A 19,223-nucleotide genomic window follows, 5' to 3' on the forward strand; every position below is an offset into this window, starting at 1 on the left:
CACATCCCCCCCAGCTCAAACCGCTGGCGTTTCATTAACTGAATAACATGGTAGTGTTTTCCCCATGCTGCATCTTCCTTTTGCTGTCCAGTAACTCTAGAGCACAGTGTTCCAAACACAGTCAGTAAAAATAACTATAGACTATATTAAAGCAGAATAGTTAACATACAGGGAAATTTTTATGAGCCTAGAGGGAGAAAATCTGAACAGAGATGTAAAACAAAATCCAAGTGCAAGTAATTTTAGCAAGTATGGGATAATCATTGTTTCTATGATACAGTCATACATAGACTCGCCAATCAGCCACAAATGGTCTCTAAATCGTATGATATCTATCTCCTGCAATTTTTCACAAAGCAAATATTCACATTGAGCAATTTTTGCACAGAGGAAAATACATATTTTTCTTCATAACCATGACAAACATAACCGTGACTCTATATATGAGTTGTAAACAGTTCAGAGGATCTCGGCACTACTTCCTAAGTATTTCTCTGAACCACGGAAATAGCTCCTCCCAGAATTTCATATGCACTTACGGGAAAGAAAGAAGACTTGAGTAAAGGCCTATGCTATGACTGACAGATTTCACTTTCGTGGCAAACAGAGTAGATCATACTCATCTTAAGTTCGGAATTGAATATTCAGCTTTAAACATTATAAATGTTTACTGTCATATTTGGTCTATATTTTATTCCTCCCCGCTGAATAGGCAGACTTACTTTCACTGTAACAGGACCAGACTAAATAGATATAAAATATCCAACTTATAGTAAAAGAAGAGGACGATATTGTTCTACACATTATTTCCAGAAAAGAAATGGAAAGAAGTAGCACTTCATAAGAGACGCAATACCTTCTGGGTTAATTTTCGAAAATTTTACGATGTAGTAATTTTTCTGAATTTAAGGCATTATGTGTTTTTCAGTAAATACCCTGGAGCATAATTATTTTTACCAAAACATAAAACATCATAAAACATGTATTAAACAACATTTTATTTAATTTGTCAATTATCAGTATTAGTTTTATTTACACTACACATACATGGTATATTATACTAATGTGTATTCTTTGCGTCATCAGCATGTATACGGTATGGTCGGGGAAGAATAGCTAAATTGTGAAAAAGGGGAAAAAAGAAAAATAAACTGCTGTACAGTAAATGAAACCACGCAACAGTATATACAATTACTTCAATCACCTCTGCCCTGGGCATCTACAAATATGAAATACTTGCTTATTCATTTATAATAATTTGATAATAGACTATAACATAAAAGAATGGCTATGGAACCCATTTTATGTGTAATGGATAGTTTTACTTTTATATTGTAAGGTTCAGTAAGGTTTAGAATGTATTACTTTTACGTTTACGTAAGTGGTAAAGTAGAAAGTAAAAAGTACCACTGTAAATACACAATCATTATTCACTACACAATCATTATTCACTACACAATCATTATTCACATCAATCATTATTAATAGTCAATGTAGAATAGATAGTAGTAGCAATAGTGATGCTAAATGGAACTTTGCTTAGGAACAGCTTGTATTCCGTCGGACTGTTTTAGCGAAACACCGGGGTGGCGCTCCGGCGGTCTTTTTGATTTGAGATTTGTTTATCAAACTAAAAGGTTTTTTTTATTGTTTTTTTTCGCTACTAAAATAATTACTTAAGAGGTTGACTATTGCTTTCTTTTGTTTTGTGAACATCAAATTGAGTTTATAAGCCTGTGTCGAGGGTAAATTTATGTCATGTTAATTCACATCCACTCACTCGGGCGTTCACTAAAACCTCTGCAGTTTGTTCAGCATGAACACCTCGGGTCCTCAGAAAAAAAGGAGCTACATGGGACAGCACCAGGTCAAAAAGAAAACAAGGTGAGTAACCTGTTTCACTTCATTTATCTGCAATGACATTTATGAACAGTCAGCTGTTGCTTGGAGACACCAATATTAATATAATCGCCAGTCGTACGTGTTGAAGTAATGAATGCACTTATTTCTGCGCACAGCTTCCAAGCTCATGATGAGCCACCAAACGGAGACAGACAGAAAACAAGCCTGTCAGACAAAACAAACGGATCACAGAACAGCAACAAGGACAACCACACGGTGAGTGGAACAGCTTATTTTACTCTCTCTGTCCTTCTTTGATTCAAATAAATCATAAGCATTGTTTTTTGTCTTAGAACGGAGGAGCTGTGTTTCTGCTGGGGGAGTCCACTTTAGCTCTCAGTGAAGAGGTCCTGCTGGCGCTAGACGTTGTGGACCCTGTGAAGCTCGCAGTAAACAGACATGCCCTGGAAAGACCATCATCAGCATCAACTCCCTCTGCCCCTTTACGCCCCCTTGCACTAGTTGCACAAAATGAAAAGGAGAGAGATTTGGTGCAGATCAGAGATGGAGCATCGTTTCACCCCTCAGACAAAAGATCCCGCAGACACCCTTGCCCTATTGATGGAGTCTGTGAGCCTAGAGGGGATAGCAAGCGAGCGAGATGGAGAGCTGACTGCAAAGAGCTTGCTCAAAAGCTTCTCTTCAGTGAGGACTCGGAGGAAGTGGAACATCCACAGAGCACTACTTCAAAGCTTGCTTCTGCCGTTGTCAACGTTGTAGCTTGCCAGAACACACAAAAGAGTCAGCAAGCAGGCACTTCCAGCATGTGTGTTTTAACTTGTCTAGCTTTTGTATAATTTCTTTAATGTCCTCCTGAACTGCTTCTGTCAACATATTCTCTCTTGCTCTGTTCCACAGCCAGAAGCTTGTGTCTAAAAGAAAGAGTTCTCCTTTTAGCGAAGACAAAAGTGGGTCAAGTAAGAATGGCCATCTATCCAGGGACTACATCTTGTTCAGCCCCACCCGTCTCGCAGCAGCTATGAAGAGGGCCAAACTCCAGCAATCGTTACAGAGTCAGTCTGCTTCTGTGCTCACAGTCCCCAGCGGCTTAGAGCTCAGCACTCTCAGTGACACATTGCCTCATCCAGGTAAAGTACACCAGGCACTGACATAAAACTGTCGAGCTAGATTAACCATTCAGCTGGCTGCTGGACGAAACACAGATGAACTATTGTGTGTGTTACTGCATACAGCTTAGGAATGTGCACAGAAATAATCAAGGTTGTAAAATTTGATATGATAAGTAAACCCTCTTCAGAACATGGTTTCAATATCAACGTTCATAGCATACATATCAATAGCAACATTTCCAAGCTGCTTCCCCTTAGATGAGACATGAGGTAGGGGATTTTGTTTGTTTAGCACCAATCGCCAACAAAGCAGTTAAAACTATTTTACATAAGACAAGGAAAGGCATGAAGACGAGAAGAAAAAAGGCCCAAATAAAATAAAGTTGCCTCATATTGAATATAATCAAAGGCAGTGGTGCGACCACTGATCACAGTTTTGAGGCCCTGCAGCAGGTGGCTATTTTATCCTTTTAGTAAACCAGTTTTGCAGCTTGTATGAATGGCTTTCTTGTTCATGTGTGCCCAGATTTGGACTGTTTCAATAAACTGTATTCATATTTGACATGTGTGTGACATGATCACATATCTGTTTTAAACAAAGCATTGAAGATTTTGATTCAATACTACGTGTAATAACTTGTGTCCTACTGTAGGTCCTGCCTTGTGTGTTCCTCCTGACCAAGCTGAAAAGCTGTTGCTCTCCAACTGGGGCTTACCAAAACCTGTGCTGGACCGATACCAGAAACATGGAGTGACTCGGATGTTTGAGTGGCAGGCTCAGTGCCTTGCTGTTGGACAGGTGCTGCAGGGAGGTAACCTGGTGTATTCTGGTAAGAATCTCAATGTTTTATGTTTTCTTTATTCTCTCCTCTATGATCTCAAGGTTTCTAAAGTGGGTCTTGGGGAGGGAGGAGCAACAGGCATATCAGTTGGGAAAATCTTTTCAATTATTATTTGTATTGCTGTTATTATTATTATTATTATTATTGTTTCGTTTTGTGTTTTGTTTTTTTTAATTTTATTTCAGCCCCTACTAGTGCTGGAAAAACTCTGGTGTCAGAGCTGTTGATGTTAAAGCGTGTGTTGGAGACAAAAAGAAAAGCTCTCTTCATCCTGCCATTTGTCTCTGTTGCAAAAGAGAAGATGCATTACCTTCAGGTGCGTGAGCAGTGAACAGAGAAATTCATGCATATGGTTATGGACAAAGTGTTTTCTGTGTATATGTCTCAGTCTAACACACTTGTGTATCTTATCTTGTAGAGCATATTTGAAGAGGCAGGAGTTCGGGTGGAGGGGTACATGGGCAGCACCTCTGCTGCTGGAGGGTTCACAGCTCTGGACGTAGCTGTTTGCACCATAGAAAAAGCCAACTCTCTTCTTAACAGACTCATTGAAGAGAATAGTATGACTCTTCTAGGTAATAAATTTGTTATAGGTGCTAGTACTGAAACAGTTGAACAACTGAGTCGTCAATTGACGGTCATGTCAAACTTTTGCTTAACTGCAGCTTTTCAAGTTTAAGAAGTTCCTTCTTTTCTCACTTTTATCAGTGTAAACTGAACGCATTTGGGTTATTTGCAGGTATTTTATAAACTGAAATAAAAGAAGTAATTTACCAAAGTCAGTACACTACAGTAAATTACTAAATACAGAAATACTAAATTCTAAAAGATATTATTGCTTTGCAGTCCTAATTGTTTGCATTCATTGATATAATTAATAGAGAATGAGTTTGTTATTTTTGTGCTTCAAGGTATGGTGGTAGTAGATGAGCTGCATATGGTTGGAGATTCTGGAAGAGGATACCTGCTGGAATTGCTCTTAACTAAAATCCGCTACATTGCACAGAAGCAGAACAGCATGGGGTCTGTGCCATTTATTAAATTTTTTTGGCCTGACCTTTTCTGAATTTGCAGTCTTTAAAAATCATGCTCCTCTGCCAAAAGTGTTAATTAGTCTTTCTGCAGGTCTCTTTCTGAGGGCATTCAAATAATCGGTATGAGTGCCACTTTGCCAAACCTCTCGCTCCTGGCTAGCTGGTTAGGTGCAGAGCTGTACCAGACAGACTATAGACCTGTACCCCTGCAGGAGCACCTCAAGGTGGGCTGCAACATCTATGACCAGAGTCTCTCTGTGGTCCGACATTTTACTCCTGCACTCCACGTTAAGGTAACTGAGTAAAGTCCAGAGATGAGACATAGTTTGTCATGAATAGTAGTATATTAACAGATTCTTTACGTCATAGGGTGATGATGACCACGTAGTAAGCTTGTGCTATGAGACAGCGAGAGAGGGCCACTGCGTGCTGCTATTCTGCCCTTCAAAGAACTGGTGTGAGAAACTGGCAGATACTATCGCGAGAGAGTTTTACAACCTCAGACATGCTGGTTTGTGAAGCTTAAATACTTATTTCAGAATGAGGTAGAACAATAGCCTGTTTTTGCAGCATGTTATGATATGCACATTCAGTTTTTTAATGAATTTATTATATTTGAGTCACAGAATTTTATCTCAAATCTTATGGTATGTTGTGTTTGGTATGTTTTTTCTCAGAGCGTCAGAGCGAAGCTGAGCCTCAGACAGTGCGTCTGGATCAGGAGGGACTAGTGGATGTAATAGCTCAATTAAGACGAACTCCAGCTGGTTTGGACCCCATCCTGCAGCGCACTGTGCCATGGGGCGTGGCCTTCCACCATGCTGGTGAACACATTTATGCAATCCTTTTAACCACAGCTGAGTCTAGACTACTGGATATTAAACCTAATTTGATGCCCCCACATTCAACAACTATTGTCAATAGTTGTTGAATAATATAACTATATTGTTATATTAAATCAACTTAGTTTAATTTCTTATTGGTTACCTGGTTGGGGCCTGCCACGCAGTTTGAGAACCATTGTTCTAGACTAAATGCAATATTTTTTTGAGTATGTTTATATGAGTTAATGTTTGACTCTGCAGGATTAACATTCGATGAACGTGACGTGTTGGAGGGAGCTTTTCGCCAGGGCATGATCAGAGTCCTGGCTGCCACCTCGACCCTCTCATCAGGGGTTAATCTCCCAGCGCGCAGGGTCATCATTCGAACTCCCACATTCAACGGTCACTTGCTGGATCCGCTCACATACAAACAGATGGCAGGACGAGCAGGAAGAAAAGGAATTGACACTACAGGTGTGTGAAGTCTTTCATGAATGAATGAAGTTTATTTTGTTTGCAAAAAAAATTAAGTTTAGAGTTTTATTTTGTGTTTTATCATTTTGTTCTTTCCTTCTAGGTGAAAGTGTGCTGGTGTGTAAGGAGGCAGAGCGTCAGAAAGGTATCACTCTGCTTAAAGGTGCTCTTCAGCCAATCAGCAGCTGCCTGGTGAGAAGAGAGGGTGAAGGTGTTACCACTAGCATGCTACGAGCCATCCTGGAGGTATGATTATTATTCAAACTGGTAGGAATAGTAACAAGTTATGCTTAAAGTAGATTATTTCCTTCTTTTATAACAGCTATTGCGCTAGTTTAACTGATGTACGGTCAAGGTACTTTACCTAACCTCACAGTGACTAAACAAGCAGCTGCGTCAAGATGTCTGTAAATGTTTTGTCTTCCTTATTCCCCTCATTCTGACACACAGATAATCGTTGGAGGTGTAGCCAGCACTCCGCAAGATGTGAGATTGTATGCTTCGTGCTCACTTCTGGCTGCCAGCATGAAATGTCATGGCAAAAACGTCTCCAAAGAAGAGGCCAGTAAAGGCTCTATTGAGACCTGTGTTGAATGGTTGATGGAGAATGAATTTATTAACATTCAAAAAGATGGACAAGGTAATCCCACAGTTTTGATAATATCCTGCAGTATTCATCCTTTCATATCCTTTCATATCACTGCTAAACTGGCACATGATGAATAGGCCTTCAATAATATTATGTTCTGGTAGAAATGCATATTTCAAATAGTCATTTTCAACATTTAAAAAAAAATGTTTTCACAGTTAATTGATAAAAGACTAATTTCACTGTGATTCCTTTACTTTCTTTGATCCTAGTATCATTTTCTTATCAGATTTTCAGTGAATTATATGCTCTCTGTCTCATGTCTTTGCATACCCAGACGAGCGGTACTGTCCAACTCAACTTGGCGCCGCCACCCTTTCTTCCTCCCTATCTCCTCCTGAGGCTCTAGGAATATTTGCAGACCTGCAGCGGGCCATGAAGGGTTTTGTCCTGGAAAATGATTTGCACATTTTGTACCTGGTACATATATTAAAACTTGCTGGAACATTTTCTGTTGGCTATATAATACCTCTTAAGGTTGTTGATACATGCCTAATGGTGCTTAAATCCTAACTTTCTTATAGGTAACAAAAATATTTTGAGAGGACACGTCTCTTAAAATTCCACACTGCTGCTCCAAATCTAAATATTTGAAATACTGTGTCCAAATTCTCCTCAGATCACTCCACTGTACGCAGAGTGGACCACCATAGATTGGTATCAGTTCTTCTGTCTGTGGGAGCAGCTGTCATCGTCGATGAAGAGAGTAGCAGAACTGGTTGGCGTCCAGGAAGGCTTTTTGGCACGATCTGTCGGCGGGAAACTTGTTGCCAAGACAGAAAAGCAGCACAGACAAATGGCTATTCATAAACGGTAAAACACATTTATTATAATTTGAAAGTCATGTGTATAACATATACTTACTGAATATCCTTTACATTTAGTTTTCAGTTCACATGTTCAGAACCTCAAACTGCTGCAAACCTTGAAATGTTATTGATGAATCAGGGTTTAGTACTGGATTACATTATATTGTTCATTGTGTGCATAGTGATTCCTAACATTGCGGCCCTTGTTTAAAAGCTGACTCATATGAGAAGCACAGGGAAAAAACCCAACCCCCAAACAAATAAGGGATATATTTCATTACTGGAAAAAGTATATTCTTTTGTTTGACTGAATCCTTTGTAATTCCCATCTTCTTTTCTTTCACTTGCTCTCAGGTTTTTCACAACTCTTGTACTGCAGGATCTGGTGAATGAGGTGCCTTTGGGAACTGTTGCAAACAAATACAACTGCAGTCGTGGGCAGTTACAATCTCTGCAGCAGTCTGCTTCCACGTATGCAGGTAGATACTTCAGAGATTCAGACAAGTTGTTCCAGCGCCTCTGGAGGCTTGAGCGTAAAGCTTTTCTGAGGCTTGCAGCAGAGAACACGTTACACTTTAGAATACGCACCCTTTGAATTTGTGACAAAACTTTACCTTTAAACAGAACATTAACAAGAACATTAACTCAATGCAAGAGGCAGGAACACTTCTGAGTGGTAGATACGCAGGAGAGACTTACCTCCACTACAACTTAAATGTGTTTCTGCACCTATATACATAACTTATAGACATGTATCCATCATTCATAGTTGTCCATGTTTTTCAGTCAGGTTAGTATGAGATTTTCTAAGGTAATTCATGTTAACATATTTCGTTCCAGTTTGCATCAGGCGTTTCGCTGGATCAGAATGGATCTAAATGCTGTTGAATCAGTGATCAGTGTAACCACAACAAGAAACGAAAGAAAAACAGAACAAAAAGCAACATGTTGGTAACTAAGCATGTAAATGTGTTCCCTCAGGTATGGTAACTGTGTTCTGCAAGCGTCTTGGCTGGCACAACATGGAACTGCTTTTATCCCAGTACCAGACCAGGTTGAGCTTTGGAGTCCAGAGGGAGCTGGTCGACCTGGTCAGAGTTTCCCTTCTGAATGCAACTCGAGCCAGAGCGCTCTACACCCAAGGCCTCTGCACTGTCGCAGAGCTGGCCAGGGCCACCGCAGCTGATGTTGAGAAAGCCCTGCGGAATGCCATCCCATTTAAGAGGTAGGTGTGTATTTGTGTTAAAGATATGAAGTCCCTGATAGGTCACTGAAGAATGGCACTTATTTGGTTCTGCTGTCTAGGCAAATAATGGCATTGCTTTTTAAATTTTTAATCAGCAAATCTGATACAGTTTTTCAAATGTGCTACGTACTGCATAAAAGGTATTTAAGAATTAAATGGGAAAAAATGGGTGGGCGGAGCATCTTAGTGGTGCATAAGGCACATAAGACTGCTTCCATCAAGGCCAGTGCATTTTTCATTTTTTGCAATTTTAAAGAAAGCGACCTGGGTCTGCAGAAATATTTATTGGGTTTTTCCTTTGCCTGTGCTCCATTTCTCAAGAACTGTGACCTGGTAAATGTTGCAGAACGCTGCTGGAAAAACAGAAAAATAATATTGCAAAGAAATTAATCAGTGTATTATTAATTAATCCAGTTCAGATGAACTGGATTAATTTTTTTATTAATAACTTTTAAAGTTAATGCAACTGAAAAATCCTGATGTGCTTACAGGAGGAACATAATTATATGCACATCAGTCAAAAAAAAGGAATAACAATTGAACAACTGCACTGTGAATCAAACTAAAACGTAATGTAGCTGGTGTGGTAAACCATCTAAACTCAAACTCAATTTCAAAAGGTATGCACTCAAGTTATAATCTCCTGAGAACTTTATAACCTATAACCAGTCTTGTACTGTCTGCCTTCATCAGCTCCAAGCGTGCAGTGGATGAGAGTGAAGTGGAGGCAGCTGAGAGACGAAGCCTCCGATGTGTCTGGGTGACTGGTGGACGAGCTCTCACAGAACAGGAGGCAGCTGTTGAGATAGTGTCTGAGGCAAGGCTCCTTCTTCAAGAAGACCTGGCCCAGTTAGGAATTCACTGGGATCCTACAAGTCTTCCTCCTGGGGCTCCTGCTGTAAACAGCCCTGATGATCACTCTGGGGATTCGGACACCTCGTCCTCCTCGTGTCTCAGTGTACAAGAACCAGAGACAAACAATGATCATGGAGAAGAGATTAGGGAAGGCTGTAAAAGTGATGAAAAGATGTCTGAAGTGAAAATGGAGGGAAGGAACAGCAGGGAAAAAGGGGAAGCAGGAAAAGAGCAGGGGAAGTTAGGAGTGATGGAATCAAAGAATATATTGGAAGATCCCAGAAAGGAAGGCAGATCTGACCCAGAAATCGGGGAAGCAAACAGAGAAAGAAAAAATGAAACATCAAAAGCAGTGACAAAGAAATCAATAACAAATGCTGCAGAAAATCAAGGTGAAAACGCAGAGAACATAGGGTCAGAGCAGGAAGAGAAGGAGTGCCACAAAGCAAAGCGAAAAGAAAGAGACGCAGATGGAGTCACGGTCTCAATCAGGCCAAAGAATTGTCAAGTAAATCAGCCTGTTCCTGAACAGAGCCTAACACAGGAGTTGGCTGAGATTATATCTAGCCCCCTGCCCGTGCCTGCACCGGGACCACAGCCTCAGGCCTCACCTTCTCCAATACTGCTTCCACGTTTTAGAGCGCCAATATCACGGGCAGAACAACAGCAAACGGTTTCCACAAGGACAGTGAAAGGAGACTGCACCACAGGACTCACTGTTTCACCTGTGCAACCTGGTATACTGAAGAGAGCCTTAAGAAAAGTCCTGCACTCCATACAGACTGACAAAAATCTGCAAGATAACGTTGAGACCGCAGAAACGTCACACTCGAAACCTGCAATAGTTTCTTCAGTCAAAAATTCAGCTCATTCAGGTCAGCTGCTAGTAACTATTCCTGCCCCTCACCGTATGCACGAAACCCCTCCTCGTACACCTACAAATCCAGACACATTAAACTCTCCCCTCTCGGACTCCTCTGCCACTGTTCCTGAGGCCAAGCGAAGACGGATGGATGGCAGAGAGAAGTTTTCATCTCCTGAGCTCTATGGAGGAGATAAGACAGATGATGAAATTGAGGGGGATGTTAAAACGGGAGAAGAGAGTTTTGGTGACAGCTTTGAACTGGACACTCAGACAGAGAGAATCATTGTTCAACAGACAGATGAGGTCGTCCGATGTATGGATCAGGAAGTTGAAACAAAAAAGAGAAGAGAAGATCAATTGTTGGAAGTAGCTGCAGGTCTGGAGGAAAATGGACATGAAAGAACAAATGGACTTAAAGGGCCAGACAAAGCACACCCCAGCTTCAATGTTTCTCTCTCAGATAGCCAGATGGAGCTCATCCTCAATACCAGCCATCAGGTAAGAGACTGAAACATATATTATGCTAGAATTGTGTGAATATGGTCGTCTTTATAAATACTTATTTGTTCCTTTCTCAAAGATTTCACCTGAGCCAGGAGGTGGTGATAACATGAATAAAGATGAAAATGAAGGTGCATTTAATGATGAGGCCCCGGATCCTAATCAGACCTCTTCTGTGAGTCTTAACAGAAGCAGTAGCTTCCTTTTTGACAGCTTATATCACAGCCCTCTGCTGGCGGATCTGAGCCCGCACCAGATCCCTGACCAATCAGATGAGGAGGAATCTATAAACCAGGAGGTGAAAGAAAAGCATGCTTCATCGACCCAGGAGAGACGACGCAGTGAGCTTCTTGCCAACCAGGAAGCAGAGAAACAGGAGGCAATCCAATGGGGCGAGTCTTTCTTTAACCTGTCAGAGTGGGGTGACTCGCTGCTGATCGGTGAACACTATCTGGAAAGGCAGAGTTTGTTCAGACAAGCAGACGGTACTGAACAAGAGCATGAGCAAGTGAACCCAGAGCAGAATGTTCTGTGTGAAGGACAGATGCAGCCACAACTCACTACTACACCTCAAAATGAACATGATGAGAAAAATCTAAAAAACATTAAACAGTGTAGCACACAAGAAAGTGTTAACCCAGGAGGGAGACAGGAAATAGGTATTGAAGATGTTGAAAATGCAAAACATGTAGAGACTAAAGGAGAAGAGAAGGAAAAGAAAAAGAAAATGGATGCCATATTGTCACATAATACAGTTTTTAAACAACCCTTTCAGCAAAATGCTCCAGAAAGTGCATTTGATTGTAGCCCTGGTTTACAAGAGATCTTTGACCGCTGGCCTAGCATGTCTGACCAGCCCTTGCAAAACACAACAGAAGGCCTCACGGTCATTCAAACGCATGCTGCTGCTGCTGCAAACACAGCTGGTGCTCCACTGATACCAGAGTCTTCGAAGCAAGCAGGCAAAAAGAGGGAGAAGTTACAGCAATCTGCTGCTACAAGTAACTCTAAAGAAGGACGACCTTTAAGAAGTGACAGTGAAAATTTACTAGAAAGACCAGGCTCTGCTGGTGACCTCATTCCCCCAACTCAGGAAACACCACCTGTTACACCAAGAGTAAAGCTGACCACCTCATCCATCCAGTCACCACTGAACCAGTCGATTCCGTCAAGCCGCTTTCAAGAAAAATTGGCAATTGCAAAATGTCCTAAAACTCCCACAGGAAACCATAATCTTCGATCAGTAGTTTCTGCTTCTGACAATAAGAGTCTAGAATCAACAACTGATCACCACCAAAAACGTGGACAGGAACCACAGACGCTACCTAATCCTGAACTAACAACTGTTCTGCAGTCAAATTTGAAAACCACATCCACCAGCGAGACCCTCGGCCCTCCCCGACACTCTGTTCCTCCATCCCCACAGCCTCTCTCTGATACAGAGTCACCTGTGTTTCACGAAAGCTTCACGCTTCAGCTGTCCCAGGATGCGTCTGTCTGTTCCAGCAACTCCGGGACTTTCTCCATCATAGACGTGGCAAGCGACAGGCGCCTCTTTGAAACGTTCATTAAAGAGTGGAAAACAAAACAGCGCTACTCTCTGGCTTTGGCCTGTGAAAGGACAGAGCAGCCTGAGGGGGAAATAGGAGGGAAACACAAGAGAGGTAACTGAAGAGTCATTTAGGGTGAAGCAGTTCCAAGGCACTCAATATATTTGCATCATCTGACAAAATTTCTTTAGCACCTGTATTTTTTTCTCGTCAGCATAAGCACCACTAAATTAGCCTGTGATGAGATCAGTGACTTCATCCATTTATTTTCTGTGCAGAGTCAGCAGCTCAGCACAGGCTCAACACGCCTGTTGGATTTCCATTAAGGAACAGCGAAGGGCTTGTTCTGATTGGATTGTCTGTATGCTGGGGAGGAAGAGACGCATACTATGTATCCCTGCAGGAAGAGCAGAGCAAAGGTAGCGATCGAAAAATACATGCAGGTTGACGTTACCAGCTCGCTCTTTAACAGTGTTTTCTCAGTTGACCTTGTTTGCATTTCCCTTAGCCCTGAGCGCCAGTCTGGCCCCTCCTCCACTGGATAATGACTTGCCAGTAAATGAGAGGCTGGAGCAGGTGAAAGCTTGTCTGAGCAGCCAATCAGCTGGTCATGAAGTGCGTGCGGTAGTTGTATATGACATCATACAGGTGTACAAGACACTTGTACTGAGCTGTGGAATCAGCTTGGAAGGAAACTGTGAAGACCCAAAGGTGAGAAAACAGAAAAACACTGAAGTCACGTGTGCAACCTGACACTTCTCCATTCAAGTGCAGTTCATATTAAACTATCATTTTTATCTCAACCTGTGAGATTTTGTGATTGCACCTTGGTAATATGTAAGGCTGACACTTTGAGACTTTTTGTATTTATTATAAACGATAAGAGATAATCCATCCATCCACCTCTTACTGCTTATCCGGGGTCGGATCGTGGGGGCAGCAGTCTGGGCAGAAAAGCCCAGACTTCTCTCTCATTTCGGACACATCTTCCAGCTCACCCAGGGGGATATCAAGTCTTTTCCAAGTCAGCCGAGAGATACAATCTTTCCCGTGAGCAATAAGAGATGATCTGCTTATACTTATCAACATATTTTCTCAGCAATATGTAAAAATAAATGTCCATTTCGTCTCAGATACACTAATAACATTACGGGTTAAATACAGCTGCCATGCTTGGAGGGAAAAAATTGTTAAAGAAAATAAATGTCATGCTGAAGTTGTGAATATCTATCACAGGTTGCGTGTTGGCTGCTGGACCCTGGCAGTGAGGAGAGGACTTTACCCAACATGGTCACTGTCTACTGTCCAGAAGAGTTACCGCTGCTGGACGGACTTGGAAATGCACATTCACACTGTCCCCGTGTTAGGGCGGCAACCACAAGCGTGCTCGTACACGCTGTCATGAACCATCTGACCGGCATGCTAGAGAAAGAGGGCACACTGGGTATAGAAACTCACACTCCATGTGTTCAGAAATATGTGTTTAGACATTTGTTTAACAATATTGTACATATATGTCAGATTTCTTCAGGAGCATAGAGATGCCTTCCCAGGTTTGTTTGGCCCTGCTGGAACTGAACGGAGTCGGCTTCAGTGTTGAAGAGTGTGAACGACAAAAACACGTCATGCAAGCCAAACTGTCTGTGCTGGAATCTGAAGCTTACGCTCTGGCTGGACACAGCTTCTCCCTCACCTGCGTCGATGACATTGCACAGGTCAGACACTTCTTCTCCATCCCAGCTACGTTTTTGAGTAAAATTGCCAATTAGTCTGCGCAAAGCGTAGTAAGACTTCTGAACTTGTGTGTGCTCACATGTATGCCGCAGGTGTTGTTCTTAGAACTCCACCTACCTCCAAATGGTGACGCAGGTGGATCAAAAAGTAAGAAAACTCTGGGATACACGAGGAGGGCAGGTGGCAGAGTGCGACTTGGGAAGCAGTTCAGCACCACAAAGGTGAAGCAATTTCACATTTCACCAAATTAATGTTGCTCCTGCACCTAATTGCTGTCAAGAAACGTATTTATTATATTATAAAACTGTAAATCATTATTTTGGCTTCGTAACTCTAACATTTATTTCTCGAAGCAGGATGTTCTGGAGAAACTTCGCCCGCTGCACGCGTTGCCAGGTGTAATTCTGGAGTGGAGACGTATCACTAACGCCTTGACTAAAGTGGTCTACCCTCTGCAGAGGGAAAAACAATACCACCCCACACTGGAGATGGACAGGATATACCCCATCGCTCAAACACACACAGCCACAGGTAAAACACAAACACCAGCACACGAAGACTTCTGAGATTTCACTGCTGTCAAATACATTTTCCCTTTAGGTTAAATATGAAGCCTGTAGTGACTCGGCTCATTCTGTCCTCAGGTAGAGTGAGTTTCACCGAGCCAAACATACAGAACGTCCCCAAAGACTTTGAGATTCACATGCCCACCATGGTGGGTGAGAGCCCACCTTCACAAGATGGTTGTTACAGGACGACCAAAGCAGGGTAAGGTTAAACTTGATCAAAGTGTTTTGTTTTTAAAAGGGGAATTCATCAAGTTTTAATTATATAAATATGTTTTTTTTAATTTAGCATTTTCTATGTTACAAAGAAACAAACAGGAAAGCGAAAGAAACGAACAAGAGGTCATGAGATGCAAAGACAGTCAATAAAAAGAAAAGAAAATAAAAAAATGAAAAAAGACAACTGTATATGTAAATGAGAAAACACGTTTCTCACTAAATGAATTCAGTTTCAGATTTTCTTTAGAAATGAAGTTGGCAGCTGTTACTGTAGGCCTGACTGCAGTTTTTAAATTTATTTTACAGTACATGATGTAACTGTGTTAAAAATATGTGTTAAAATATGTAGTTTGTTTTATTTGCCTCCCGTTAAATGTGGCATATTACTTAATAATAACCTGTAAAGTATTTTCCAGTGGAAAAAGTCAATAAATTAAATGAAAAGTTTATTTGCCTGTGCTCATCTCTTTTATTATGCCGAATGTTCTGTTCATATTCATAGGTCTGTCTATGAAGTAGAAGTAGAAATAGGCCAACAACAGAGTAATAGTATTACATCCCTAAAATAATGCAAGAAGAATAATGCATTTTTTTTCCAAAACTAACCGCTTTAAAAGTTAAGTAGCTCGGCGTGATGTAGCAGGGTGGACTTGCTATAATGATTTTTTTACACTGTTGTTACAGAAAGAGGAGACGCTCTGTGGTATCTTCAGTCGCAGCTGGAACTTCAGAACAAGGCCCTGCCTTCTCTGTTAGCATGAGACATGCTTTCATTCCTTTTTCAGGTTAATATAATAATTCTCTAATAATAATACTACTGGTACATCCACGTATAGTTCATATTGATGAGTGGTTACCTGTCCTTCCTGTAGCTTTGCCTCAGGCGCTTCTATAAGCTTTGTACTGTTGTGTAGGTGGAATGATATTAGCAGCTGATTACTCCCAGCTGGAGTTGAGAGTGCTAGCTCATCTCTCAAAGGATCAGCGTCTCCTGCAGGTCAGTGAAATTTAAATCTGGTTAATGGAAAGAAAACAATATGTAAACTCAAATTGTGAACTTTGCATGTTCACCAGGTGCTGAATGGTGGAGCAGATGTGTTTCGCTGCATTGCAGCTGAGTGGAAGAGTGTCGAGCCAGAGTCAGTGAATGACAGCCTCAGACAACAGGCAAAACAGGTACAACTAGGCTGGAAAGGGTAGACAGCAAGGACATGCACACATGCAAGGTCACCAGGGGAGTACATGCTTCTGTGTTTGCAGATTTGCTATGGCATCATCTACGGGATGGGAGCAAAGTCTTTGGGGGAGCAAATGGGAGTGGATGAGAATGATGCAGCATGCTACATTGAGAGTTTCAAAGCCAGATACAAAGGTATACACTGGGGCTTCCCCACTACACATGTCTCAATATTAGTAATATCACTAATATTAGCCGTGTATTTCCGGTTGTTGCCACGGTGTCTCTTACACCCACGCAGACTGCTGCACACACGCATAATGTAGCTGTTCCCATGTGACTTTTTCTTCATCCAATTTGAGTCCATCTGAAAGACGCATGCATATTCTCTGCACTGTTATGCATCACACAATGCTAAAAAACACAAATTCTGCATATGAGACAATCCAGTTCATGGGATGTGCTGCAGTATACAGGTTGGAATATTGAGGGGTTTATAGCTACAATGAGATAACAGGAAAAAATAAAAACATTAAATGGAAATTATGTGCCTGTACTTGAAAAAAAGAGACACAGCAAGATCTTGAATGTTTGTTTGGTTGTTTTTTTTTGGTAGTATGAAATGTTTTTTCTAATCTTATCAGTGTTGTGAAGATTAGACTTGTGTAAGTGTAAACTTCTTAACGTCGTTCAGTTATTATCAGTACTAAAACAAGCTGAGGAGCATAACAAGACCAAGAGTTGGATTGATAATCCAGTATAGCAGACCATGGTCAATTGTAGAGGGGGCTTGAACCACTGACATGTTTGCTTTAAACTGGTTAAACTTACTTCTACATTCTCATTTTAAAACATTTTCTTTCTGACATTTCAGGGATCAATGCTTTTCTTAAACAGACTGTGAGGAACTGTATAAAGGACGGCTATGTCCAGACGCTGATGGGTCGCAGAAGATATCTACCTGGAATAACCAGCAACAATGGACACATCAAAGCTCACGTGAGCACGAGTTCTTTGACAGAATTTAGATATGAAGCATGTCATTTAAAACGCATGCAGTGCTTCTTCCACTTTTTTCACCTTTTCCTTAAAACACAAAACTTTTTTAGGCAGAGCGGCAGGCAGTGAACACAACCGTACAGGGCTCTGCAGCTGATATTGTTAAACTTGCCACTGTCAACATCCAGAAACGGCTACGAAATACGTATCCTGCAGCTCCTCCGTCTCACCAGCACACAAATTCAGGTGACCTGAACACAAATTATCTCCTTTTTGGTTTTTTGCATTAATGCAATATGCAGGGAGCGATAACCCCTGCATCATGTTTAAGTCTGTAAATTAATCACGTCTGTAATCTCGTCAGTCCGTAATCATCGCAGAGCTGGAAGATCACAACTCAGAGGAGCTTACTTCATCCTGCAGCTGCATGATGAACTCATCTACGAAGCCACAGAAGAAGACCTCATACAGGTACATAAAGGAATTACTGTTTTGGTTGCACACAGCTGTGTGAAGTGTCTCTCACACTAACCTCTGCTTCTGTCAGGTTGCACAGATAGTCAAGAGAGAGATGGAGTCAGTAGTGAAACTCTATGTGAAGTTGAAGGCCAAAGTCAAAGTGGGACCCAGCTGGGGGAACCTGCAGGACCTCGATATATGAAATGTTACAGTTTGATATTTAAACCAGACACAATGCACTTTTCCTCAGTTATTACTATGTAGATACTGTGTTATGTTTTTAATCACTACAGTGGCAATGATGAAATGTAGCAGTCCCACTATGAGATCTGAATGAACTTTTGAATGTATTTATAATTTAATTTCCCAAGGTACTGTATCAAATTATATTTTTAGTTTGGAAAAAAACAAAACAAACCTCAGTTACATGTAATATTTTCTCTCTATAAATATCTGACGTAATAAATTCAAATCATAGTGTCTGTATTTGTTGTAAAGTTTGACTTCGAAGAACGAGTCAGCAGCTTCAATTTTGAAGACATCCTGAAATCTCACATTTTATTGGACCACTGGTTGAGCTTGTCTGTCACAAGAACATACATCAGTATCTGTAATTAACACTGCTTTGTTTTAAAATGATGAATTCACTGCACAAGAAGTGTTGTCATTATGGGTAGACATCTGCTGTAGAAAGGAAATTTCACCACCTCTGGTTTTGAGCAGAGAAACAAAGGAACACTGAGGAAGCATCTCGTTGTGGTGTTCAGCCAGAAGGTCCAAGACAGATGATAAGATGCGACTTAATCTTCAAGACAAAGTTCAATTTAACTGATTCCATTCAAAACTACACTGACGTTATTGCCACTGTAGGCACTACAGACTGATCGAAAGCCTTCTTTTTAACCTGGAACTTAATGAAAGGGAGAATTATAAACCTGGAGAAAGACTTTCTGGATGACTACTATTCATTATTGATTATTTAACCAGTGCACCATTACTTAGAGCTCATCAATACAGGCTCAGTCTGACCCAAACAAACAAAAAAAAAACAAAAAAAAAAAAGCATAACAAGTAAATAAATACATGTCACAGACATTCATGAACAAATACAACAAATCATGAACAGCAAAGATTTTCTTTTAAAACAAATGTGTTATAACACAGGAGTGTGATCCCAGATGTTTAATGTCTGTCAAAATAAGGCTTTTCTATGTGTGAAACAGTAAACTCACGTCAGTTTTTGTATTGTTAATGAAGAACATCTTGTTTGCTCAAACTAATGTCAGTGTAGTCATTCACAAGTATTTATTAAGACTAACAGCTACAATTTACTTTTCTTTTTAACCCATTTTTTGTTTTTAAGTGCACCACACACTGACGGTGTCATTTTACACCCGACTGACTGCAGAACAACTTCAGCTTAACCTTTAAGTAAAACAAAGCTTGTG

The 19,223-nt window shown here is 40.9% G+C and overlaps 1 protein-coding gene across 1 annotated transcript; it reads left to right on the forward strand.

Moving 5' to 3' along the window:
• The first annotated feature begins 1,581 nt into the window (after positions 1-1,581).
• On the forward strand, positions 1,582-19,065 carry polq (polymerase (DNA directed), theta). The gene is made up of 35 exons (XM_085276952.1): positions 1,582-1,884; positions 2,019-2,118; positions 2,196-2,668; positions 2,761-2,990; positions 3,626-3,802; positions 4,000-4,130; positions 4,233-4,389; positions 4,726-4,837; positions 4,940-5,141; positions 5,218-5,359; positions 5,526-5,672; positions 5,934-6,146; positions 6,250-6,392; positions 6,597-6,786; positions 7,073-7,215; positions 7,415-7,608; positions 7,959-8,083; positions 8,586-8,829; positions 9,544-11,068; positions 11,151-12,735; positions 12,900-13,040; positions 13,130-13,332; positions 13,858-14,065; positions 14,143-14,336; positions 14,448-14,576; positions 14,712-14,886; positions 15,000-15,123; positions 15,825-15,925; positions 16,055-16,137; positions 16,215-16,316; positions 16,401-16,512; positions 17,192-17,316; positions 17,427-17,562; positions 17,681-17,787; positions 17,864-19,065. The coding sequence occupies exons 1-35, from the start codon at positions 1,817-1,819 to the stop codon at positions 17,975-17,977; spliced, it is 8,355 nt and encodes a 2,784-aa protein (XP_085133078.1). The 5' UTR covers positions 1,582-1,816; the 3' UTR covers positions 17,978-19,065.
• The last annotated feature ends 158 nt before the right edge of the window (positions 19,066-19,223 follow it).

The sequence above is a fragment of the Mchenga conophoros genome, linkage group LG6, assembly GCF_057382185.1.
Source record: "Mchenga conophoros isolate Kocher_MC1m ecotype Shallow Benthic linkage group LG6, M_conophoros_male_GT1.1, whole genome shotgun sequence".
In the NCBI taxonomy this organism is placed as follows: domain Eukaryota; kingdom Metazoa; phylum Chordata; class Actinopteri; order Cichliformes; family Cichlidae; genus Mchenga; species Mchenga conophoros.